The sequence below is a fragment of the Acomys russatus genome, chromosome X (genome assembly GCF_903995435.1).
Source record: "Acomys russatus chromosome X, mAcoRus1.1, whole genome shotgun sequence".
In the NCBI taxonomy this organism is placed as follows: Eukaryota; Metazoa; Chordata; class Mammalia; order Rodentia; family Muridae; genus Acomys; species Acomys russatus.
This window is the reverse complement of record NC_067169.1, coordinates 83,934,030-83,961,475: the sequence shown is the minus strand read 5'-3', so window position 1 is coordinate 83,961,475 and position 27,446 is coordinate 83,934,030. Positions and strand designations below refer to the sequence as shown.

Here is a 27,446-nt window from a genome sequence, read left to right as displayed (position 1 = left end):
GTATCTAAAGGCCTTTATTTTTGTCTCATACAATGCCTTTGGGTGAAGGATAAGTCAGTGCTCAAAACTGTTGCTAGTATTTCTTCCTATATGAGGTTGGTCACTCTTACCTACCTAGAGGTCCAGTATAAGCAGACGGTAGAGCTGTAGCACACAGACTTGCCTGCTACAGTCTAATCTCTATTCAGCTGTGCTTTGGCAAACTGTACTGTCTCTGAGTTTCTTATACCTGTAAAGTTACCACCGTAAAGGCCTTCTCTGGCCAATTAAATGAGACCATATCTTGAAGCCGACCCAACAGGAAATGCTCAGTAATTATTTATGAAGATGATTCCTACCCAGAATAGCAAAGCTTTAAAGGCACAATTAACTTTCCTGGATGCTATCCTGAAGCAGAAGGCCATCTGTCACCTGACTTCAAGGAAACACAACTCAGTTTGTACCCTAGTAACAGGGGAGTGCAGTATACTTTTCCTACAGGAAAGAGCAGCATACCTTTGTAAGGGGCATCTGTCAAAAAACAAATCCCAAAGTGCAAACATTGCAACCGTCCTGCTCTTATAGCACCAATCTTTATCCTCTGCAGTGGAGAGTATTTTAGTTTTATATTTGCCATTAAGTAACCAATAACCTTTTCAAGTTCATTTTAATTACCAAGAATTTTAAGAGCAGCATGTTTCCTAGAATTTTAACACAATTTTTTAAATTAGAGCTAAAGTTACGTATATTTAGATTATTTTATTTGTATATATTTTCAGTGTCTAATTCAGACAAGGTCCACATATTCTTATAAATACACTTATTGAATAGTTGACACATAGAAGCGCTGTTCTGCTTGGTGAGGTTTCAGCAGCAAAACCCCTCAGATCACCTTAAAAGCTTCTATTCTAATGGAGACATAGACAATAAACATGAAAAATGTGACCCAATAGTATATTACTGAAAGGAGGTAAAGAGAAAAATGAAGCAAGAAAGGGGATATTATTGTAAGAGTAGTTTTTAAATAGGTGGCTAGAGAAAGTGTAACTAGAAAGATATTACTTAATCAAAGATGGAAAATAGACAAAGAAGTACTACACACGGGTATCTTAGGAGAATAATTCAGGCAGAAAGAATAATAAGAGCAAAACCCCAGAGTCATAATATAGTGAATAAGGGACTGTAGCGGTGTGCCAGAAGAGGGCATAGTAGGAAGTGAACTAAGAAACCCGAGGAGCAGAGAATATACTCAAAGAGGCAAGGCTGAGTAAAACCCACCGGTAGAAGGATCAGTGGCACCATTGACTGTACAAATTTGAAGTGTAAGGGAATCGTCAACCTACGTGATACTTCAATCTGTGAAGCTAAATGAGATGAGCACAGGTGAGAGTGTAAATAGAGGAGCAATTAGAGGATTGGACACCGTAGTATGGAGGGGTCAGGGAAATGAGGGCAAGGAAGGAAGACTGACAGTGGCAGAGAATAGGAAGAAAATTTAAAGCTGGCATCTTGGGAGTGAAGTGAAGAAAAAAAAAAAAAACCCAGCTGTATTAAAAGCTGCTCTGGGTGAAGGAAATGACTCTGAAGCTTAAATTGACCTTTGGACACAACAGTGTGAAGGTCATTGGTGGCGCTGATCAGATCGCTTTAGATGTGTGGTATCTGGGGACGAAGACATGAGTATACTGGGTACAAGAGAAACCAAGATGTGGGAACTGGGGGACGGGTTATACAGATAGCTCATTTTAAAGATTTCCTTGGCTTGTTTGTGATGGGATTAAAGGTGAGCACCACCACGCTCCGTGGAAGGAATGGTTTTTCAGATGAAATAAATGCTAGGCTGTTAGAAGAATGTTGATGGGAATGATCCAGTAGAACAGCAGAGTGGCAAGAATGGCTAGAGCAGTACTACCATCCACAGGCATGATCCCCAGGCAAATAAGTAGGAGCCTTGACAGTTCATCCAGTCACAGAAGTGAAGTGAGCATATGGCCATAGACATATGGAGGTGAGTCCATAGGGTGATGGGGTCCTGTGGAGGCTGATTCTAGATTATTCTTAATTTATCTACAAAATAATAAATCAGGACAGCAGCTGAGAATAAGATGATGGTCTGAAGATAATGCAGGACATTTCGAAGAGTAACACAGTGGGTCCACTAGCTCAGTATGGTTTCTGTGTATCATCTAGCGAGACATTTAACACAGTGATGCATTCCTGCAAATGAAAGTGTGTGGGCACAGGTGCAGATTAGGTAGAGGGTTGGGTTGACCCAGCTTGTGGTTTAGCTGGGCCAGTAAAGCAACATGAGAGAGTGACAGTTATGCTGAGAGACTACGCCAAAGGCTGATTCTGATTGCCCATGGATTTAAGTAAGGAAGGCAAAGTGTTCCTCCAAGAAAACGACAAGGTAGGTAACTTAGTATTTCCATTTTACAGATGAAGCTTTTCAAGCTTTCACCTGTTCAAAGTCACACTTCATAGTAGACACTGAGGTCACCTGGCTCCTCAGTTAAGCATGCTCACTGCCTAGGACACCTGGTTTGTAGACAGTGGTTCATTTTAGTACAAGGGCAGAATATTCATGTGTGTCTCTGTACTAAGCACTGGAGATTATGTAGAAGGCATTTCCCTCCTACCAAGACTTAAAGCCAGCATGCAAGAGACTATATATAGATATCATAAATGATTAAAAACATACAATCTATTTATAGCCAAATAAATTATAAGACTCTCTACTTCTTTGTATTCGCTGCCCTAAATTAGACTAATTGTCATTTGAGAGTAGGGTGATACTGTTCTTTAGGGACATTGTATAAATTTGAAGACATGCCTTTTTGTCTTCATCTATTATCCCCGGGATTGAATATACTCAAGTACATTTTTATTTCAAATGCCCCTTTGTACTTTTTAGGTAATCCATTACTATGTCTTAGGGTTTCTGTTGCTATGACGACCACCATGGCCACAGCAACTCTTATAAAGGAACACATTTAATTGGGGCTTTCTTACAGTTCAGAGATTTATTTCATTGTCATCATGGCGAGAAGAATGGTAGGATGTAGGCAGACATGGTTCTAGAGAGGTATCTGAGAGTTCTGTATCTAGATTGGCAGGCAACAAGAAGAGAATATAGCACTGGGCCTGGCTTGAGCATCTTAGACCTTAAAGCTGGTCTAAGGGACACACTTCCCTTAACGAGACCATACCTACTTCATCAAGGCCACACCTCCTCATAGTGTTGCTCTCTATGAGCCTATGGAGGCCATTTTTCCCTAAACCACCTCACATTAAAGAACTTAATTTGAAGCTACGAGGTGGTGGCACACACCTTTAATCCCAGCACCTAGGAAGCAGAGGCAGGTGGATCTCTGATTTGAGGCCAGCCAGGTCTACAGAATGAGTTCCAAGACAGCCAGGGCTATGCAGAGAACCTCTGTCTAAAACAAAAACAAAACAAAACAAAAAAAAACCCTTAATTTTTAAAAATATGCATGTGAATAGCTTGTCTATGACTGTTTTTAAGGCTTATCAAGGAGTAGCAAAACACCTTTGTTATAAGAAAGAAATGTTGGAAGAAAGCTAGTGGCAGATACCTGTAAGTCTTGTAGTTGGGAGCCCAGCTGTATAGAGATGATGATGTAATCGAGTAACAGAATGAAGGGTGCATAGTTTTAGGAATGTAGGAAAGCAGATAAAGATAAGATTATTGTAGACCTAGCGGTTAAATGTCGGATGGGTTTCTGAAGGCTTGGCTTTGCAACAGACATGTGACAACTTACTTGAAGAAGTGAGTGACTAGATAGACTTGTCAGAGAGACCAAGAAAGCAAGTTCTACATTTAGGATACATCAGAATTTAAAGTTGGAAAGTTCCAAATATACTGTGTAGGCCCCAAATTTGTAGGTAAAAGTTGATTTGGGTTCATCAAATGGTTTCAGGAATCTCGTCTATGTATCAGTTCATGAATATATGAGTAGAGTTTATATGTTTCACTGGGTTTTCAAAGGATTAATTTCTTTAAAAAATTAAGGCCTACTGGTTTAGTTTGAACAGAAAACGTTGTTCAAGGTTGCATTGTCAGGTAGTGGCAGGGGCACATATTGAAACTGTGTGATTCTTAAGTTTCTTACTCATCTTACCACACTAAGGTCCAGTGTAGATCCAACTATCACCAATCCATCCTATATATCCTTGGCCGTTTTGTATTTCCTCTAAATTCGTCTGACATCTGATGTTTGCCTGGCACATTGCAGTGTCATTTGAAATGTCAGTGCTTTTGAGTGGTAGTGCTTTAGGGGTGACATTTCCGGGAGTTCTGAGTTCCTACAATATAACCAGGCTTCAAGGCAAATAACTCCATGGAGCCAGGTGTGGTGGCGCACGCCTGGGATCCCAGCACTCAGGGAGGTAGAGGCAGGCAGATATCTAATTTTGAGGCTAGCCTGGTCTACAGAGTGGGTTCCAGATAGCCAGGGCTACACAGAGAAACCCTGTTCCTGGGGGGGGGGAAGAAAGTTATAGAATAACTCCCAATTTGCCAAGTACTAGATCTATCTTATATGCTGGTTGCCTTAGGTGTCTTAACTCATAATAGGCCAGAGCCAGGACTTAACACTATTGCAGATCTACACTCCTCTCAGGCACCTGGTACAGTTTTGAGCACAGTATGGTCACTAAGAAATAACTATAATTGTATTGTTCCCATTTGGAGAAGATGGTGATCAGCATTATCTCAGAAATTTACCTTAATAAAGAAGTAAGGATAATATCCCTCGGGTGTTCTTTGCATCCTTCCTCATGCATTGATGAGATCATGAAATTGCAAGTCCTTGCCTAATATAGAGAAGAATATAAAGTACTCTTATAACTCTACCCAGAACAAAAAATGAAATTCAGAAATTCTTGCACTAAAAAAAGTTTATGTCCATAATGACTAAGCTTGAAAATGCCTGCATTTCATGCCAGTTACTTCATATTCCTATATCAAGTCAATTATATAAACTAATAAAGATCTGAGTATTTAAATTAATTGTGCTATCAACTTGCTAATATTCTTTTGTTTTTTTTTTTTTCCTATTCTCTGCCTGGTTTATTGTCTTTACCTACAGGTGTACTTTATTGTCGGCTTCCAAAGATTACTAACTTTTATCTGTATCACTAAAATTGAACTACCTTGGCTATACTGCTCCTCTTGCTGCTGCTTCCAGAAACCTAAGGCTTTAAAGAAGCCAAAGAATAACAACTAATAAGCTCCATACTAGACGCTTTTCCATAATGAAACTTAAGCTAAATGTGCTCACCATTATATTGCTCCCTGTCCACTTGTTAATAACAATATATAGTGCCCTTATATTTATTCCATGGTATTTTCTTACCAACGCCAAGAAGAAAAACGCCATGGCAAAGAGAATAAAAGCTAAGCCCACTTCAGACAAACCTGGAAGTCCCTATCGCTCTGTCACACACTTCGACTCACTGGCTGTCATAGACATCCCTGGAGCAGATACACTGGATAAATTGTTTGACCATGCTGTAGCCAAGTTTGGGAAGAAGGACAGCCTTGGGACCAGGGAAATCCTAAGTGAAGAGAATGAGATGCAGCCAAATGGAAAGGTTTTTAAGAAGGTAAAACATTTGTGTCCCTTTTATTCCTCTTAATGACAGAGGTACTGTTCACTTTGTCGTAAATTAAGTGCATTTTAAGAATGCTGACACTGTATCCCGGTGTTGGGTGAATTCTCAGAGGTCTCATAGCTTCTGAGTATTCATGCAATGGGTTTTTTGAGAGTTGTCTGTTTTGAGTAGTATTTTAACTCCTTATTTGAATAAATATTGATAGTGGAAAATGTCTCACTTTTTAACAGTTAATTCTTGGGAATTATAAGTGGATAAACTATCTTGAAGTAAACCACAGAGTGAATAACTTCGGAAGTGGACTCACGGCACTGGGACTGAAACCAAAGAACACCATTGCCATTTTCTGTGAGACCAGGGCGGAGTGGATGATCGCAGCACAGACCTGCTTTAAGTACAACTTTCCCCGTAAGCGCCTTGTGCTTTTAACAGGGGAGCGGGAGGAGTCTGCTTACATATGAAGTGTGTTCTGAGATGCTTCTGGTTTCCAAGTGGGCTGAATTTGAAAAGCATTTTCATAGCATATACTTGAGACCATGGATTTGTTCCTCCGCACTTAAAATAAGTGTATACACACACACACACACACACACACACACACACACACACACACACACACAGAGAGAGAGAGAGAGAGAGAGAGAGAGAGAGAGAGAGAGAGAGAGACAGAGAGAGAGAGAGAGAGAGAGAGAGAGAGAGAGACAGAGACAGACAGACAGAGACAGACAGAGAGACAGACAGACAGAGACAGACAGAGACAGAGAAAGACAGGAAATAAAATTACTGCAGTTAAGTGTAGGGATCAGCTTTTATTTCAAACAAAGATAGATGCTACAAAAATGTTACAATACAGCCTTATGGCCTACCTTCAACAAGCAATAACAAAGGTGCCCGTTACTGTGTGAGTTATTTCTAGTTACCAGAGGAAAGCTGAATCTCCACATCTGTTCTAAATTTAGCAGATGTTACTCAATTCCAACTGATTTTACTGTTAGTTTGTGCTGTTGTCCGGTGGGTCCTCTGGAATTTATCTACCAGCCTCGCTAGGTAACGTACAGACATCACCAGTGGTATTAGAAATTGAACCCACTGAAAAATCATGTTAAAAATCTTGTTAATTGTGGCTGATCTTCTGACTTGAGATTCTGAAAATTTCAAAAATTGGCTTATCCATTCTTTGGAGCAATGACTAATGAAAGTATGCCACAGGCAAGTTGTTGCTGGGCTACACTCTGACAGGACTTCTCCCAGGACCTTCTGACCTTAAGTATCTCAATTTGATTACTGGGACTCTGTATGGCTAAGTTTGAGGTACCTGGAGACTATGAAATCAAATCAAGTCATAAAGTGCTTTTGTGTCTATGGTGCTGTTGTCTGTAAGGCCTGGCTTAAGTAACATACCATCCTCAAAAGTGTTACATATACAATTTTCATGTTTACTTTTTCTTATGTAGTTGTGACTTTATATGCCACACTTGGCAAAGAAGCTGTAGTTCATGGATTAAATGAATCGGAGGCTTCCTATCTGATTACCAGTGTTGAACTTCTGGAAAGCAAACTGAAGGTAAATGGGAAATTCAATCATTCTGAATTTATATTTAATTTTAAACCAACATATAAAATACATGTGTATATATGTGGTATCATGTGCTAGTTTAACACATACTTACACTGTCTAATGTTCAAATCAGCTTAAAACATGTTTCCATAAATATTTTTCATTTCTTTATGATAAAAACGTTGAGTATACTTTCAGTTTTTTGAAATATATGATATATTATCAGTACAGCCAACTTGCTGTGCACTAACACCATATCTTCTTGCTCCACACCCAGCTCTAACTTAGTATCCATTAATTAACTTTTCTGTCCTACCACTCTTCTTGTTCTACCCCGCCTCTGGTAACTCCAATTCTACCCTCAACTTCAATTTGATAAGGTTTTCTTACATTTCACATGCATGAGATTATGCATTACTTACTTTTATCTTTCTGTGCCTGGCTTATTTCACTTACAGCAATGATCTTTATTGCAGCCAAGTTGTTGCAAATGGTAGGCTCCCATTCTTTCTGGTTGAGTAGTATTCCAATGTATATGTAGCATGTTTTCTTTTTCCCTTCATGAGCTGATAGCCTGTATCCATTCCTTGACTATTGTGAGTAGTATAGTATTGAACATGAGAGTATAAATGACATTGACATAATGACATAATTCATTCCTTTGGGATTTCCAATATTAAGGTTGTTATGGTCATATATTAATTTTATTTTTAAGTTTTGGAGGATCTTGGGAGTTAGGTGAAATTTTATGTGGTTTTGACTTAGGTTTCCCTGATGATTCGTGATGCTGAGAATTTTCCCATATATCTCTTGGTTATTTATGTGTCTCCCTTTGAGAAATGTTTACGTAGATCTCTTGCTCATTTTTGCTTGGGGTCTTTGGCTTTTTGTTGCTGAGTCTCTGGATCTGTATCATGTCACGTGTAGGGATTGCAGTGTTTTATCCTACCCCTTAGCTTCTTCCTGTTTCAATGACTCTTTCCTTTACTGCTCAGAAACCTTTTGGTTTCACACAATGCCATTTGTCTGCTTTTGCTTCTGTTTTCTCTACTTTTGGAGTTTACCCAAGAACAAAACAGAAACAATTGGAAAAACAAAAAATGTTTTCCCAGACTGGGTCATCTCCCCAGGCCTGTTTAATTTTGAAAAACTCATTTGTGGTCTCTTCATCTTTTGTATTGACGTCTATTTCATTTTCTTCTGTTTTATTTTTGGATTGATTTGTTGTTGATTTTCTGGGTTTTTGAGACTCAATGATGGTCTATTGTAATCTTTTTAAATGAAGATGTTGATTACTATAAACCTCACTTTTGATATTACTTTTGTTGTAGCTTATATGTTTTCTATCTTATGTCTCCATTTTTATTTAAGGAAATGAAAAAATTCCTTTGATTTCTCCTTTGATCTATTGTTTGGGTTGTCTGATTTTCATGTATATGTGTAGTTTGTAAAATGTATTATTTTCTATTTTTATTGTACTGTAGTCAGAATAGATACTTGCCATGATTTTAATTTTTTTGTTTCTTTGTTTTCGAGACAGGGCTTCTCTGTGTAAAAGCTCTGACTGTCCTGGAACTTGCTCTGTAATCCAGGCTGGCATCGAACTCACAGCGATCCACTTGCCTCTGCCTCCCAAGTGCTGGGATTAAAGAAGTATGCCGCCACCACCCAGCATCATTTTAGTTTTTAAATTTTGTTGGAAGGTGTTCTGTGTCCTATTCATTGTTTATCAGGAAGTATGTTCCGTATGTTAAGAAATGAGAATCTATGTTTTATAAAATATTTGGATGTTCAGATATTTGGTGCATATATATTTAGAATTTTTTTCACAATTGATTCCTTTAGTCTATCTTCTATCTATCTATCTATCTATCTATCTATCTATCAATCATCTACCTACCTACCTACCTACCTACCTACTGGGGCGGGGGTACACATTCTACCATGTAAATGCAGAAGTCAGAGAACAATTTGAGGGAGTTGGTTCTTCTACCATGTAGGATCTGGAGATCTAACTCGGGTCATCAGGCTTGGAGGCAGTGCCTTTACCTACTGAGTCATTTTGCTGACCTCAATCCCTTTATCATCATATAATGGATAGCCTTCCTTGTTTCTTTTTACTGGTTTTGATTTAAAGTCTGTTTTTAATCTGATGTTTAATATAGGCATGCCCTTAGAAATGTAGTGAGTTTCTTATATGTCCTGTATAGTTGGTAATGTTAATCCATCCAGTCATTCTGTCATTTAATTTTTATCTATGTACATTCTGGCTGACTATTGGAATGTAAATGCCATACTGCAACTATTTTGTGGCTTGTTTTCTAGTTTTGTTGAGGTGTTACCTCCCTACCTTATATAGTCTTGTGTGTTAAGTGGTTTACTCCAATGACGTATTTTGGTCCATTGCTTTTTATTTTTGCTTGCCTATCTTTGGTTTTTGCTTTGTGCTTACTAAGAGAGGCTTCAAAAGCACATTTTGTGACAAATAACATTAAGATGTCAAGAGACAGGCATATGATCAGAATGATAAGAAACAGAAAGAGAAAATAGTAAGAAAAAATACTTACAGTCTTATCCTGTTCTGTTTAAAATATTATCTAGTTTTACATATTTTTATATTGTCTGTCTTTTGGCATCTTAATGTAGTTGTTGATATTTCTAATTGTTTTGGTTTTAGTTGTTTTGATTCTAAAGATATGAGTGTTTTATTTAATTTTTTTATATTTTCAATAGTAGAGCACCCTGACTTTGTCTGTAATTACCATTGATAGTGAAATTTACTTAGTAAACATTTTCCAGTCCTTTCACTTAATAAGAATTTTTAAAGTGTGCCAAATTGAAAAGCTGGCTTTCATTTCTGTTCAACAGGCAGCACTCCTAGATATTAATTGTGTTAAACATATCATTTATGTGGATAATAAGACTATCAATAAAGCAGAGTACCCTGAAGGGTTTGAGATTCACAGCATGCAATCAGTAGAAGAGTTGGGATCCAAGCCAGAAAACTGTAAGTAAATCAGTTGTTCATATTTGTTAATTTTAGCAGATTAATAAAAGATGTCACATTAGTTAAAAAAAAAAAAAAAGCCGAAAGAAAGAAAAGAAAAGCTAATTCAAACTGCATATGACTGAATTTTTCCTTTTTCCTGAAGAACACAATCTTGGCTGGATTCCTTGAAGACAGCAGTCATACTTTAGCTTAGAGATGAGGCAGGGGTTTTTCTATTTTTCTTCTTCTTCAAAACAATGGTCAGACTATCATTGTTAGAATTTATATCATAGAAAAGAAGCACTGGGGCCAAATATTTCATTGTTTTTACTGTTCTGGCCAGTAAGCATGCCTGTTTTTCACTCTGGAGAGTATATATCTCAATGTACCTCCTTTGAAAGGACAGTCCAAAACAAAACCAGTGCCTCTACTGGTTTGATGTACAAATATATGTGACCTGTGGAGAAGGGTCTGTTATCCCTAGCTTCATACTGCAAAGATTGATGCATGCTTGACTGGGAACTTGAGAACCACAGGCTCCACACTGCTGCAGACCCATTTTGTCTCTAGATAGAAAGGATCCATATATTTTTGTGATACTACTTTACTTGATTAAAGAGTCATTATCATGCCAGGCGTGGTGGTGCATGCCTTTAATCCCAGCACTCAGAGGCAGAGGCAGGTGGATCACTGCAAGGCCAGCCTGGTCTACAAAGTGAGTCTAGGAGAGCCAAGGCTACACAGAGAAACCCTGTCTCAAAAACAAAAAAACAAAAAAAAGTCATTATCATGTAACATAAGAACAGCTATTTAAAAAAAACAGCTATTTATAGAGTTATGATACGTGTTGTAGTCTGTGCTACTTTACTCATGTAGGTAATTAGTATGAGGACACATATTGCATGTTTATTCAGAAACAGGTAATAAATGTCATATTGGGTACTTGGGGTCTAAAGAACAAAATAAGGTGCACACTTGCTGCTGCTTCAAGTTGATCTTCATGAGCAACCTGTGGGAGCATTTGATATAGTCTAAGTATATAACTTAGAGCCTGCTTATTTCAGTGATATGCCTTGTTCCTCCTCCCACTCCCCCAGATGGGGTTTCTCTGTGTAGCCCTGGCTGTCCTGGAACTTGCTTTATAGGTCAGGCTGACTTCAAATTTGGACATTCACGTGCCTTGCCGCTCAAGTGCTGAGGTTAAAGGTGTGTGCCACCATGCCTGGCCTCAAACCATTATTTAGAGCTAAGGTGTCTACACAGGCTGTTATCTTTTCTAGTTTTCAGTCTTAGAAATCTTTCCCAGTTCCGTATAAATCACTGTGAAGAGGTTTAGTCAGATGGGGCTTAGGCTAAACATCCTGAAAATAGGGTGGATTGTGTTGATCTGTGTCTCCCAGAAGGCCCAGACACAGAACGAGAATTCCATGTCATAAGATACTTGGTTCAGCTCAGGGTGCGGGAGAAAGTGATTTTCTCCGCCACAAGTATAATAGCTCTTTGAAACAGGCAGTGTTAACAGTTGTAGGTTGCAGCTCTTCTAGCTAAGCTGCCAGCCCCAGGCCAGGCAGCAGCTGGGAGCTTGGAGCTTCAACTGAGCCAAGCCATGTGGCTTTAGGAGCCCAACTTGGCTTGAGCAAATCTGGTGGCTGCATCAGGAGCAGCCAACCACCTGGAGACAGGAGCCTGCCCGGCAGCACCTGCAGAGGCAAGCGTGGCTAGGCAGGCGAATTCGAAGATTCAGCCATGAAGCAGAGTCTCAGATGGTCATGGCAGAATACTAGAACGAGAAGGAGTTTATTTCATGAACCAGGGACATTATTCGGGGGTGAATGTGTCTTGATTCGCTGAGGCTAGGGGTACCAGGGATACTTCATTTACATGCAGCAATACAGGCCTATCATAAGAAGGGGAACTCAGTTCTTAATTATTCTATGGACCACAGGGAAGAACTTCAAGTACAGTTAGAGGTATGGGGGCTAGTTGAAAGCTAAGGTACCAAGACACCTCATTAGCATGGAGGGTATTTCTAGGAATCCCCAGGTGCACACTGATTGGGTTTCTTACTGGGAAAAGATTGGGCCTGTAGTCTTCCTGAGGGCTATCTGGGGTTTCTTCGATTTAGGCAGAGAAGAGGGAACCCAGCTGAGGAAGGGAGCCTGTCATTTTAACACTGAACTCAGGGGCTATCCATCAATGTCAGACTTGGACCTTAACAGCAGGGTCCAAAAGGATTGGGTTTGAAATCTTTATTTCAGTCAACTGGAATTTGATAACAATCTTTCCTGTTTGTTAATCCAGAGTAATTTTGAAGTCTGTATCAATGGGTAAAGTGAAAATACCTCCTGATCAAGTAATTCATGTTGTAAACCGAAGAAAATGTGCTTTTTCGTTTATTTAGCAAGCATTCCTCCAAATAGACCGACTCCTTCAGACATGGCCATTGTCATGTATACCAGTGGCTCTACTGGCCGACCCAAGGGAGTGATGATGCATCATAGCAATTTGATAGCTGGAATGACAGGCCAGTGTGAAAGAATACCTGGACTAGGGTAAGAGAGGATCATTGAGCTTTATTAGAAATACAGAGTTCATAATTATTTGTTTAAACTGTCTTTTCAGGAGCGGTTAATATGCCTCCTTATTTTTTGTTTTAGACCAAAGGACACATATATTGGCTACTTACCTTTAGCTCATGTGCTAGAACTGACAGCAGAAATATCATGTTTCACCTATGGCTGTAGGATTGGATATTCATCTCCACTTACACTGTCTGACCAGGTGACACATTTTTCTTTGGTTCATGTTTATTTATTCAGTAAAAAGTTCTCTGTGGTATTCAGCATAGCTTTGCTCGGTCATATGGTATTAGCATTGACTTTAGCCCATATTTCAAAATTATTTTGAAATAATTACTTTCTTCTTTATGTATTAGATTTTACTCTGGAGTCTTATACTACAAAGTATATTCACTGAACCCTTGACATACTGTTCTAGACCAACTGGTTCTTTGGAAGGGGTGTGGCTTTTAGGCCTAGTTTTTTTCCCCAAATTTATTTTGGACGCATGCCACTAGCCACATCTTTAAGTAGAAATTGCTAGAATGAATTTTTTTTCAAGACAAGGTTTCTCTGTGTAGCCCTGGCTATCCTGGAATTTGCTTTGTAGACCAGACTGGCCTCAAACTCACAAGTGCTGGGATGAAGGGTGTGCACCACCACCATCCTTGGTTTCTGTGTTTTATTTAGCCACATTTCAGACTCCACATACCTATGTAACCAATTGCTCTCATGCTGCACAGCACAGATACCAGATGTTTGCACCTTTGCAGAAAATGCTGTTAGATAGCAGGGCAGCATGTCCAAGCATAGTCCTCAGCTTTACACCAGACTAGAGTTCTCCTTTATCTCTAGTGTCCATAGCAGAAAGACCAACAATAGGTAGCACATTTGAAACTGCACACTTTAAACTGATTTAAGAAAAGGAGGAGAGGACTGTAGACATGGCTCAGAGGTTAAGAGCACTGTCTGCTCTTCCAAAGGTCCTGAGTTCAATTCCCAGCAACCACATGGTGGCTCACAACCATCTATAATGAGTTCTGGTGCCCTCTTCTGGCTCACATGCAGGCTGAATACTGTGTTAATAATAAATAAATAAATCTTTAAAAAAATTTTTTTAAAAAGAAAAGAAAAGGAGGAGAAAAAAACCCATGTGGCACTTCTTACGGATCTCGCTGTTTCTTGAGCTAATTTTCTTTCCCGATTAGCCTGGTTAACACATGCTTCATCTAAATTTATAAACCAGTAAATCATTTTGTAGGAGACTCTTATTTTCATCTACTTTTTTCAGCAAATGACTTTATCAATCTTACATTATTTAATCTGACATTTGAAATCCTAGATGTTAGCTATGCATGAAATTGTGTACATTGATGTGTGTATGTGCATGTTGCCATTTGGTCACTGGCATGGTCCTTACTATGCTACCAACCAGAATATTGTCAAGTTATTTCTGTGTGATGTTAATTGATGTCTGTAGTGATCATTTTGAGATACATCTTTACCTACTGATTAAGCAAAGAAAATTAAAAAATAACTTTCATTTTTGTTTTAATGATAAGTGAGTTTTAATAGAGCTTTGCAAAAAAGTAGCTATTTTCTTGGAAGTGCAGTCTGTTATATGTGATGAGACATTATTAATTATAATCTTCAGTTCACCAAAATGTCCAAGTCTCTTGTTATCCTGCATCAGTTTCTCTACCAGGGAAGGTTGAGATGTGCTTGAAGATACACCAACAGGATAAAATACAAACCATGTACTGTTTGGATTTGCAATAGATGGAATAATACAAGATTAAATCCCATGTGTAAATTCTGTTGTTGTTATTACTTGAATAGATCTTTTACCCCCGTTTTTTGCTAAAATATTTCCCTGATTATATGTTTTTTTTTTTCACTAACACAGTCCAGCAAAATCAAGAAGGGAAGCAAGGGTGATTGTACTGTCCTGAAACCCACACTTATGGCTGCTGTTCCGGTGAGTTCAGAATAGGCATGCAACAGGCAAAGGGTCACTTAAACAAGTTCTTGTTTGAACTTCCAATTTTTAAAATGTAATACTTTAAGGTATATGTGTCCACTTAAGAATAATTTTACTTTGAAATGTTGGCAGAGATGACCCTTAAAATCATAGAAATACCAAAGTTGAAAGGTATACCTGTGAGTGTTTGCTGATAATGGTTCAAACTTCAAGATGAAAATGACCTTCAAAGTACTGAGTTAAAGTAGAAATGTACCCTACAGATCATTTTGTTTAATCTTATAATTAAAAGCAATTAAGGAAGTCCTCCACCATCCTAGAGAACTGAGTCAGCATCTCCAAGATTATGGGACAAGTTGGCGACAGAGCTGAGTCTCACACACCTCATCAAGGTGGCATCTGACCTATTATCTTCCTAAAGTTCTTCCTAAAGAAATCCATTCAAGGTGGTTTCTGGAAATAGCTTCACAGACAAATCTAGACCATCAGATGCCTCCCAGTCCCCGTGATTGTTGTTTGGATAAGGATAACTGAAGACCCTCTTTAAAGATTGATTTTTTTCCTGTTCACTTTCTGCTGGCCTATGAGTTCAGCAGCTGTCCAAGACTTTTTGGATAGTCTCTTTTCTGTTAGTTAAATCTTGTATATATTAGCCTGAGTCAGTATATCCCAAGCCTTGCTCTGTCTCTAATTTGTAAGTAACTGTTACCAAGAATCTTAATATTTAAATTTTTTGTTTCAATAAAAGTATAATAGAAATGCCTAAATAACAAGGATATAAGATTTTAAGGAAACTGTTTAGACCCCTGCCATAAAGAGAAAAGTATAAGGATTTGATTTAGCATAGTTAGGTATTATGCTGCTATCTAAGAATAAGAAAACTTATTTGAAATAATTTATTTTAAAAAACTCAGAGATGAGGGCCAGAACTCTGTGAGTTCAAGGCCAGCCTGGTCTACAAATTGAGTCCAGGATAGCCAAAGCTATACAGAGAAACCTTGTCTTGAAAAACAAAACAAAACAAAAAACTGGGCCAGGTGTGGTGGCGCACGCCTTTAATCCCATCACTTGGGATGCAGAGGCAGGTGGATCGTTGTGAGTTCGAGGCCAGCCTGGTCTATAAAGTGAGTCCAGGACAGTCAAGGCTACACAGAGAAACCCTGTCTCGAAAAATCAAAAAAAAAAAAAAAATCAAAAAAAGAAAAGAAAAACAAACAAATAAAAGTCCCTCAGAGATAAATGAATTCTTTCCATTCTAATATTTTTACATAAAATATTATTAATTTATTTGAGGATAATTCAATATATTTTCATCAAACTTGCTCCCTTCCTCTCCTCCAGAGCCACCTTCTGTATTCTTCTACCCACCCAACCTTGAGGATTTTTTATTCATTTTGGTTGTTTTGTTTTAAACCATTGAGTCCATTTTGTGTTGCCCACCTGTTCTTGGGAATGGGACCTACCGTGGAATATGGTTGAGTTAAGAGGGATCACACCATGAAAGAAAACAGACTCTCCCTCCTTCTCCAGCAGCTATCACATGCCAATACTTTCTACATGGGTAGTGGGCTTTTGTGCCCTGCATCCTTGTTGTGATTTTGCCTAGTTTGAGCATGTACTGATCTTTTGCATGTTACAATCACTGTATGTTGATACATGCACCTGCCCTGTTGTGTCTGGAAATTGATTTCCTGAAGTTACTGGCTACATCTGGCTCTTAGGGTCTTTCTGTCTTTTCTTCTGTGAAGATCCCTGATCTCTCTGTGTGTGGTACATGCATATCTCTGTCTTAGTTAGGTTTTCTATTGCTGTGATGAAACACCATGACCAAACAGTAAGTTGAAGAGTAAAGGGCTTATTTGGCTTAAACTTCTACACTGTAGTCCATCATAGAAAGAAGACCAGACAGGAACTCAAACAGGGCAGGAACCTGGAAGCAGGAGCTGATGCAGAGGTCATGGAGGAGTGCTGTTTACTGGCTTGTTTCATATGGCTTACTCAGCCTGCTTTCTTCTAGAAACCCCAGACCACCAGCCCAGGCATGCCAGCACCCATATCGCTAATTGTATCAGCCACGAATTGACTAATTATGTCAAGTTGGCAAAGAAAACCAGCCAGTAGAGTCTCATTTAGAGCTGAGCATTCCATGGTCTTTTTCTGCATGGTGACCAGTTGGAGGTCTGTTAATCACTTTACATGTTTTAAAGATTTTAGATCAACTTAGTATGTTGAACCAAAGTAAATCTTAACACTTGTGCTGAGTCATTTTCAAAATAAGTTTGTATTTTATTTTAGGTAGTGTATGTTTATGGGGTATAGTATGCTAATATGTATTATCTTTAGTTACCTAGAAGTGGTGAACAAGTCATAACATGAGTTCTGTAATGGAGGAAATAACTATGTCCATTGTCATTGTCCCAGTGATTCTCAACCTGTAGGTTGCAACCTCCACAGGGATTGCATAGAAGATATCCTGCATATCAGATATTTACATTGCGATTTTTTTTTTTTTTTTTTTTTGGTTTTTTGGTTTTTCCAGACAAGGTTTCTCTGTGTAGCCTTGGCAGTCCTGGAACTCCCTTTGTAGACCAGGCTGGCCTCAAACTCAGGTCGATCCGCCTGCCTCTGCCTCCCGAGTGCTGTGATTAAAGGCGTGCACCACCATACCCGCTACATTGTCATTCTTAACAGTAGCAAAATTAATTATGAAGTAGCAACAAAATAATTTCATAGTTGGGGAGTCACCACAACATGAGGAACTGTATTAAAGGTTTGCAACATGAGGAAGGTTGGAGACCCTTGACCCAAGAGGCTGTATGTTTCAAGGTATCGTCAATTTCAGACTGTCTTTAGTGTTGTAATTCTTTTCAAATTATTGAATGCTTTGTTTATCTTGCAGGAAATCATGGATAGAATTTACAAGAATGTTATGAGCAAGGTTCAAGAGATGAATTATATCCAGAAAACTCTATTCAAAATAGGTTATGACTATAAATTAGAACAAATCAAAAAAGGATATGATGCACCTCTTTGTAATATGTAAGTACATTTCAGAGGCCCTGTATTTTCCAGATTCTGATAGTTTCTAGTCTGACTGCAAACTTCTTGACCTAAATGGCCCTTGTGCCTCAGCTTCTCAAAATCTGGCATCATGAGCATGTGTCAATGTGCCTATAAATTTTTATGGTTTTATAAATCTGAAAGTTTGAATATGACTCTAATGATTACAACCTCAATGTATCCTTTATTCTACATCCTATTTTTTTTTTTTTTACACAAGAGTGAAAAGATTATGGACTCTGAATTCGATAGTTTTTTAAAACTATTTTTAATAATGTAGTAAATAATTATTTGTTGGGTCTCTTGAAGAAAAACTGGAGTACAGTTTTGAATAAAAGCATTGACGTTTAAAACTATGTACAATAGATATGTGACATCACTGGGTATGCACACATAGCAAAAGTGATTTTCAAGATTTATTATCTGTGTGTCTTTCTATTCTACTGTGTTCATAGAATTATAGTAAGTTGATTATAACAATGAAAGTGTAGCAGTAGAATTTTTCATTAGAAGGTTCATAAGGCAGTTGACCTAATGCTTTTAGTTTAGCATGTGTTAGAGCACAATCCCAATTATTGTACATTTGGATTTGGGGGAACTGTTGAGTGCTTTTCTGGCAGATTTTGAAGGTGTTCTTTGCTATTGCTCTGTCACCCTCCCATTACTATCATGACTTGGAGATGTCTTTGCTCAGCCACAGCGTCGAGAACTTTCATCACAGTTTATAAATTAGTCGGGTATCAAGAATAATGTGTGACAACATGACTATTCTGTTTTCCTTTCTTTTCAAGGATACTCTTTAAAAAGGTAAAGGCTCTGCTGGGAGGGAATGTCCGTATGATGCTGTCCGGAGGGGCTCCATTGTCTCCTCAGACACACCGCTTCATGAATGTCTGCTTCTGCTGCCCTATTGGTCAGGGCTATGGACTGACAGAATCATGTGGTGCTGGGACAGTCACTGAAGGTAAGCATCAGTCATGTGTTATTAGCATTGTGGAGAGCAAAATGGTTATTTTATAACTCCTTTCTGAGGAATTATTTTTTTGAGATTATAATATATTCTCCCATCTCGTTGCTTCCTTTAAACCCTCCCATGTACCTCTCCTTGCTTTCTTTCAAATTCATGGCTTAAAAAAATTTCATTATATGCATATTATATGTATATTCATTCCCTATTAGAACTGGCTTATTTTGTATACTGTTTACTCATATGCATGTTTTCAGGGCTGATCCCTTATTTTTGTTTTTCTACACAGGGTTTCTCTGTGTAGCCTTGGCTGTCCTGGACTCGCATTGTAGACCAGGCTGGCCTCGAACTCACAGTGATCCGCCTGCCTCTGCCTCCCGAGTGCTGGGATTAAAGGCGTGCGCCACCACGCCTGACTCCTCCTCCTCCTCCTTCTTCTTTTTTCTTTCCTCTTTCTTTCTTTCTTTCTTTCTTTCTTTCTTTCTTTCTTTCTTTCTTTCTTTCTTTCTTTTTTTCTTTCTTTCTTTCTTTCTTTTTCTTTTCTTTCTTTCTTTCTTTCTTTCTTTCTTTCTTTCTTTCTTTCTTTCTTTCTTTCTTTTTTTCTTCTGGTTTTTCAAGACAAGGTTTCTCTTGTAGTCCTGACTGTCCTGGACTAGCATTGTAGACAAGGCTGACTTGAAACTCACAGATAGATATCTGCCTGCCTCTGCCTCCCAAATACTGGGATTACAGACATGTGCCACTTTTTTTTTTTTTTTGAGACAGGGTTTTTCTGTGTAGCCTTGCCTGTCCTGGACATGGTTTGTAGACCAGGCTGGCCTCGAACTCACAGAGATCCACCTGCTTCTCTTGCTTCCGAATGCTGGGATTACAGGGGTGTGCTTGCCACCTTTTTTGGTTTTTCAAGACACACCCTGACTGTCTTTTTTTTTTTTTAAGACAGGATTTTTCTGTGTAGCCCCGATTGTTCTGGAAATTGCACTGTAGATCAGGCTGGCTTGGAATACACAGAGATCTGTCTGCCTCTGCTGAGATTGAAGGTGTGCTCCACCATGCCGGGCAGGGCTAACCATCTGTTATTACATATCTAACTGGTGTGCTTTTCCTGGGGAAGAGTACCTCTCTCAGTTCCAGAACTGCCTGTAGTTCTTTGTAGTGTAGGGTTGAGGCTTCCTGCACTTTGGCATGCCTGTTGTCATCCTTATTCAGCTCATGTTTAGGCCGTCTTGTTGGTGAGACTTTATGGATGAAGCAGCTTCTGACATAACTAGGAGACAGAATCTCACAACAAATTTCCTCCCTGATCTTCTGGCTCCCCTCTAGCGCCACTCCCCCCACCCAACCCCTGCATGTTCCTTAAGCCTTAGGTGCAAGAATTGTTTTGTAAATGTATACATTGGGACTGGTCTCCACAATCCTGCATCTTGGTAGGTTGTAGTCTCTGGCTGTTGCAAAGTTTCCTTGATGAAGGCTGAGAACCATACTTACCTGTGGGTATTTAGAGTGTAGTCAGGGATTATGCTGGCTTAGTAAGTGAATGGTTGTGGACTGTCCTGCAAGGTCCACGACTTCACTAGCCCTGGGTACTTGGCTAGGCTTCCAGAACCAGGCATGGATTCTCTCTTGTTGAGAGGTCTTGGATTCATTTAGAGAACTGTTGGTTAGCAGGAAGATATGCATGCCAGTGCTTCTCCCTGAGTTATCCTATCATGTTGGTCATTGCTGTAGTTCACAGGCATCCTAGCGAGGTCGGAGCATTGGTTTCTTCATTCCTTTGGAAGCTAGTGTGACAGCTTCTGGTACCATGAAAGCTAGTCCTTAGGGACGGAGACATTCAGGTTAGTTCTAACTTAGAGGACTCTGGGCCCTGTGTCTGAAATGCAGTGTCTTCAGCAATAGGGACTTATCTTATGATACAGGGTTTGTTATAAACCTTCCTAGCATTAGTCTTATAAATACTTAGTTAAAAGTATCTCATATATACTCTTTATTTTTAAGCCTAGTAATTCTGTCACGATGGTTTAATTTTTCTTTAAGCACTTTAAAAATAATTTTTCTTTCAAAATTTCATAATTAATGCAACAGATTTTGTTCAGCACTTACATACCTCCAACTTCCCCTAGGGTTCTTCACTTTCTTCCTCTATTTCTTATTATTGATAATCCTAAATCCAGTTACTGTTGCTCATATGGTATGGAATTGTCCACTGGGATATAGGCAACCTATTGATGGCCATGTTCCCAAAGGATAATGAATTTCCCTATCTCTGCAGCTGTCAATTACTAGTAACTCCATTGCCAAGGGTGGGGTCTCGAGGACTCTTTGGAATTTTGACTGGCTTAGTCTTGGTGCAGGTCTGGTATAGGAAGCACAGCTGCTGTGAACTGATATGTACAACAGCCATGTCATGTTCAGAAGTTAGCATTTCACACACATTCCCATCCACTGGCTCTTATATTCTTTCCACTCCCTCCTCTGTGCATTGGATGAAAGAAGGTTCACAACCTTCCTAATGCTGTGACCCTCTAATACAGTCCCTCATGTTATGGTGACCCCCGACCACAAAGTTATTTCCATTGCTCTGTCGTTAATGTAATTTTACTGTTGTTATGAACTGTAATGTAGAATGTTTTGGGGGGTAGAGGTTTGTCAAAGGGGTTGTGACCCACGGGTTGAGAACCACTGTTATAGATGGCTCATCTGTAGACTTCTCCTAGGCACTTAACATTTATGATTTTCTGCATTAAACATTACCTACTGTCAAAAGAAGATTTTCTAACCAAAATTGAGAGCAACACAAATATAAGGGGGTGCACACAAGTAGACAGTTTGACAGCATGGTCTCAATAATAATCACTCTTGGTGTGAAGTAGCTCTCTTACATCTCTCTTTTCTTGCTTTGTCTTTTACTTTCAATTCGCAAAGGCAGGGTATCTTACTTAACCTTGGCCGTCTTCACATTTTGAACGATGTAATTCTTTGCTTTTGTGTTCTTTCGTGTGCACTGTAATGGTATTAACACTCACATTACTAGTAGTAACTTGCCCACCCACACTGTGACAATGAAACATATCTCCGAATATTGCCACATATCTCCTGAGCACACAAAAATCCTGCCAAGTTGAGAAACAACTGGCTTATATAGGAATCTTTTTTTTTTTTTCCTGGTTTGAACTTGTATAGGTCTTATGCATGTTGTCCTATTTTCTGGGCTCATATGCATATCTATTGAGTATCAACCCAGTTGATACCAGATGATAAAGGGAAATATGTTTTCTTTAGTGGAGTATTGAACTCAAGGAAGGATGCAGGACGCATCCCAGGAGTCCTTGACCAACACAAAACATACTCTTATTTGTGTGTGTAGTGGGGGGTGCAAGCTTTTTTGCATGGGGCTTTGTCTTACTAGGATTTTGATTGTTTTGATTTTCTTTTTGGAATTGGGTGATAGGGAGGTGAGGAGGAGCTGAGAGGGGAAGGTATTATCAAAATATATTGCACAAAAATTTAAATAAAGTGACATAACCATGTGTGCACATATATTAGCACAGGCGTCCACAGAGCCCAGAAGAACATGTTGGATCTCTTGTGGCTAGATTTACAGGTAGTTGTATATAAGCCACCTGAAATCAGTGCTGGGAGCTAAATCGAGTCCTCTGTAAGAATAGCAAGGACTCTTAACCTCCAAACCATCTCTACAGCCTAGGAACTGTTTTGAAAGTGATTACTGCTGCATCTCATTGGTTATGTCCAAAAATAATAACTTTATTCCAAACTGTCTACCTATTGCTAAATTATTTGTGTGTGCCAGCGTTATCCTATCTTTGAAATCATTCCAAGCATTAATCAACTTTGAAGTCCACAAACTGTTTACTATCTTTATCTTCAATCAGATCTCCCTATTCTTTCACGAGGTTGAGCTTTCCCTTTGCACCAAAGTTGTCACCTGAACTTTAGTTGCTCTGACATGACAACCCTTTAGCCCATCCACTCTGCTTTTATAAGGCACATCTATTCCATTCACTGTTTGACAGATGTGCTGAGTCGAAACACACTTTTACCTATTTTTAAAGATGTTCTTAATCTAGCACAATCATGCCTATCTATCATTATTTTACACACCTGTCTTTCTCTCTAGGCAAGACAACCATCTCTCTTTACATAGTGCTTGGGTCTGAACCTCACTGTAATTTCTCTTCTCTTCTTTTGGAATATTCATTTTGTTTACTACTCATAGCCAATCATTATTGCCCAACTTTTATAAGATCTTTTCTGGCTGCTTCATTTTACATTGGTCTTACTGGTATCTAGAGTATTGTCGCACTTGTTATAGAAGTCTCCAGATGAAAGGCACAGGTGGTAAGGAAAGCAATGCAAGTACTCCAAATACAGAATGGAGGATGTAGCCCTAAAAGGGAGGGGTTAGCAACCCAAATTTTGTGACTATTATCTGAGGTGAATGGCATATCCATGGAGATAAGGTAAGCATTCCCTACATGTCATTGTAGAGTGATATTTTTTTTTCTTTTTTTTTTTTGAGACTGTAATTTAATTAAACATTGCCCCCTTCCCTTTAATCCTTCCACGCCCTCCCATGTCCCCTCCCTGATCTCTCTCTCTTTTTTTTTTAAATTGGCCCCTATGATTGCCCAGAAAAGCCCACAAAATGGCAATGTGAGGTGTCAAAACCACAACTTAAATGCTCTTGTGAATCCAAAGTTTTCGGAGGACCCTTTGTTCATGCACACCGTGGGAAGATGCCCTGTCACCTTAGTTTTTGATGCAGCGGGGATGGCCTCAAGGACATTTAACCATAAAGGATATTCTCACTATCATGAGACACAGTGTCTAAGACGCAGTGGCAGTTTCCTTATCTTATATTTCTTGGTTATTTCATATGTAACTCCTCTTAGAGACTACTCAAGGTTCAGTTATTGATTTCATAACTGCCTGTGGGATAAGACAAGTGGTAATCTTTCAAATGGAGGCTGCTTTGTAAGGAATGGAGCCAGGTTTTTGTAATAGGCTCTCAGATAGGACTGACACCCTTCTCTTAGCTCCTCAGCTCATTTCTGTCATCATGTATACATGCAGAGGAGGTTTTGAAGTGTTCTCTGTACCGTTTCACATACATTTCTCCTTGGGTAGTCTGTTGGTAAAGCCTCTGAGGGGCTGGGTCACATGACCCTTTGTATGTTAGCTCACAATGTTTAATATGATACTGGCTCATAATAAGCCATCCGTGGAGATGTGATTATTGCTAAGAGTAGTCACAGATTGCCAAGGAAGGGCCGATGCCTGAGAACAGTCATTCCTTGAACATTTTATTTGTAGCAAGTAGGATCAAGCATGGACCTAGATGGAGTTGGTGTGTTTATAGGCGAGGATGTGGCAGCTAAAGACAAGTAATCTGTCAGAGATACAAAGTGAGTGAGGGAGCAGGAGTTCACATTGCATTCTGTCTTGGCAGACTCCTAGGTCAATCATGGTGGACCTAGTCCTTCACTGGTAGCAGATTTTAACAAATGTAAATATCTGAAATACAGCCCTGAAAAGCAAAAGCAAACTGTGGAAACAGGACTCCAAATGCTGGAAAATGAAGACTCTCCACTGGCCTTATGGCTTCTTCTGGTCTTCTTTTAGACTCAGTATTTCTAGTGTCTTGGGTGGACACATTGGAGTTATCATATACTAATGGCTTTGTTGCCTTTTTTCCCATAGTTACTGACTATACTACTGGAAGAGTTGGAGCTCCTCTTATCTGCTGTGAAATTAAGCTGAAAGACTGGCAGGAAGGTAAGGGTTTCACACAAGCTCTTGTGACTCTAGGTGTACTGAAAGCCTCTGGGAGCCTCAAGACTTGTATTTCATTGAAGTGAGAGCTGTCTGTCATAACAAGTGACTCTTTGGTTTTGCCTGTTCCCTGTACTCACTGGGGAAAATATCTAGATTTTCTCCATTGTGATTTTCAATTTAGGAAATACTTGATGGCAAGGTGGGAAAAGTTTCTAACTGGAGCTTTCCCTGGGTTGGGATGAGATGAGACACCTTTTGAAGCACAGCTAGTGATAACATTGGGGCTGAGAGAGAAGCCCTGGATTTTCAGGTGGCAGAAAAACACACACACGGGGGGGGCGTGGGCAGGAGCGCGCTCAAGGTCTTGACTCCAGCAGATTTCCATAGACAAGTCAGATTTCCATAGTCAAGACCCATCTATGTGCCATTTACATGAAACCAGAGCTATACACACACTGTTGATAATTCTTTTTACAAAGAGCTGGAGCAAAAGTAAACCAATTTTCCTATGATAGGCATAATAAAAGATAATAAATAGTCATTAATTACAGTGAAGTGGATTATTAAATTTACAAACAATTAAACAGCCTCACCATGCCAGAGAGAGTTGATAATAACTACTGGAGAGTAATCGTCTGGCCACTGTGGAAGTTTGTAAACTTTCTTTCCATTTCCCATGGCCTCCCCTTCTCTCTGACTTAATGCTATTACCTTTCTTAAGTACTTAACGATCTGTTGTCTTTGACTGAAGCTTCCTTGAGCATAAAATCTGAGAAGTGTTGCTAGCACAACACATTGGTGACTTATTAAAACCGCTTTAAGTAGTGCTCCTGTTTGAGATTAGGTACATCAGAAGAGTCCTGTGGGCTGTAAGCTTTAATTATGTCCTCCGTGCGAAGTTTCGTGTCATGGGAAGGTTTGAGTAGGAGCTTTTCAGTTGTGATGATCACAGAGTTTTCCCTGATGTCCCTCAAATCATTCCCTTATTATACTCGTGTAACTGACTAAATGTAAACTAAGATTTTCCCATAAATACACTGTAAAAGTAAGAGTAACAAAGAGACTTCAAAAATTAATGATGAGCTGTTGAGATGAGTCAATAGCTAAGTGCATTTGTTGCCAAGCCTGATGGTCTGAGTTTGACCTTGGGATCCACAAAGTGGAAGGAAAGAACCAACTTTTGCAAGTTTTTTTCTGACCTATGTGCACCGTGGCATATGGACACATGCATGAATGTGTGCGTGCGCGCACACACACACACACACACACACACACACACACACAAATCATTGTAATAAAGAATTTGTAAAAGAACATACATTTTGTTTTAGGATAATAACTGATTATTAAATTATTTCTAGGTGGTTATACAGTGCATGATAAACCAAACCCCAGAGGTGAAATCGTGATTGGTGGCCAGAATATCTCCATGGGATATTTTAAAAATGAAGAGAAAACAGCAGAAGATTATTCTGTGGATGAAAATGGACAAAGGTGGTTTTGCACTGGTGATATTGGAGAATTCCATCCTGATGGATGCTTACAGATTATAGGTCAGTGTATAGTTCCTTTAATTTTATAACTTTAGTGAACTCGAAAGACAGTATAAGTCAGCTCATCAGCAGGGCCGATAAATTGATTTGTGACAACTTTCTAAAGTGTCTGAGCTTCATCTGTGAAATAAAGATAGCATCAGCCTCACAGGGCAGCTGCTAGCCTTAGATGCATTCATAAATGTGAAATGTCAGAGAAGTGACAAAACCATTTTAAGCAGTAGCAATATTAGTAGCAGTATTTGAGGTTAGGAAAATGACTAACAGATTCAGTAATGAGAAAACAAAAATAACAAAACAATTCCCCAAAGATCTGTTTGCTTAACTCCATGGGACTCTGTATAAGTATTTACTGTGACAAACATGCCATTTTAGGCCTTGCCTCTCCCCCTCCCTTTTTTTACCCTTTGGTTTTTCAAGACAGGGTTTCTCTGTGTAGCCTTGACTGTCCTGAGACCAAGCTGGCCTCAAACTCACGAAGATCCACCTGCCTCCTGAGTGCTGCAATCAAAAGCATGTGCCACCGTGCCCAGCCTTGGCTGTCTTGGAATCTTTGTGCCACCTCCCTCTGCCTTCTTGAGTGCTAAGATCACAGGCGTGTGTCACCATACCTAGCTTCCCTCTTTCTTTCTTTCTTTCTTTCTTTCTTTCTTTCTTTCTTTCTTTCTTTCTTTCTTTTCTTCTCTCTCTTCTTCTCCTCATCCTCCTCTTCCTCCTCCTTCTCCTTCTCCTTTTTTTATTTATTCACTTTATATCCCAATTTGTAGCCCCCTCCCTCCTCCCAGTCCCACCCTCCCTCCCTCTAACTCCCAGATGCTGAAACTCAAAGCCAAACATTTGACAAAGTGTAGGGAGTCTTGTGGGGAAGTGGTAAGAAAGAGAAGACCAACAGACTCAACTAACTAGGGCCCAGAGGGGCCTGCAGAGTCTGAAGCACCAACCAAGTACCATGAATGGACTGAGCCTAGGCCCCCTACATAGATGTAGCCAATGGGAAACTCAGGATTCATGAGGGTCCCCTAGTGATGGGAGCAGGGGCTGTCTTTGTTATGGACTGTGTTGCCTGCTTTTTGATCACTTCTGCCTGCCGGGTCTGCCTTGCCTGGCCACAGGGAAAGAAGATGCTCTCAGTATTTATGCAACTTGAGCTGGGGTGGGTGCATAGGGGGCTCTCCCCCTGATTTCTTTTTTTTAATATATTATTTATTTATTACATATTACACATACAGTGTTCTGCCTGCATGTAATGCCTGCACACCAGAAGAAGGCAGAAGATCTCATTATAGATGGCCATGAGCCTCCATGTGGTTTCTGGGAATTGAACTCAGGACCTCTGGGAGAGCAGGCAGTGCCCTTAACCGCTGAGCC

General features: G+C 39.4%; 1 protein-coding gene across 9 annotated transcripts in view; it reads left to right on the top strand.

Annotated features, from left to right (window-relative positions):
* Acsl4 (acyl-CoA synthetase long chain family member 4) overlaps positions 1-27,446 on the top strand; it is a 77,482-nt gene that overhangs the window by 35,913 nt on the left and 14,123 nt on the right. For 3 of the 9 annotated variants that reach the window (XM_051141991.1, XM_051141988.1, XM_051141986.1), the window contains 11 exons: positions 5,371-5,607; positions 5,847-6,024; positions 7,071-7,180; positions 10,043-10,181; positions 12,565-12,715; positions 12,821-12,944; positions 14,628-14,699; positions 17,602-17,741; positions 18,554-18,726; positions 24,451-24,525; positions 25,887-26,078. In XM_051141991.1, the coding sequence (XP_050997948.1) occupies positions 5,380-5,607; positions 5,847-6,024; positions 7,071-7,180; positions 10,043-10,181; positions 12,565-12,715; positions 12,821-12,944; positions 14,628-14,699; positions 17,602-17,741; positions 18,554-18,726; positions 24,451-24,525; positions 25,887-26,078 (1,582 nt within the window). In that variant the 5' untranslated portion in view covers positions 5,371-5,379. Of the gene's footprint in view, positions 1-5,090; positions 5,608-5,846; positions 6,025-7,070; positions 7,181-10,042; positions 10,182-12,564; positions 12,716-12,820; positions 12,945-14,627; positions 14,700-17,601; positions 17,742-18,553; positions 18,727-24,450; positions 24,526-25,886; positions 26,079-27,446 lie in introns of all 9 variants that reach the window. The other 6 variants (XM_051141990.1, XM_051141987.1, XM_051141985.1 and 3 more) reach the window with 3 other exon arrangements.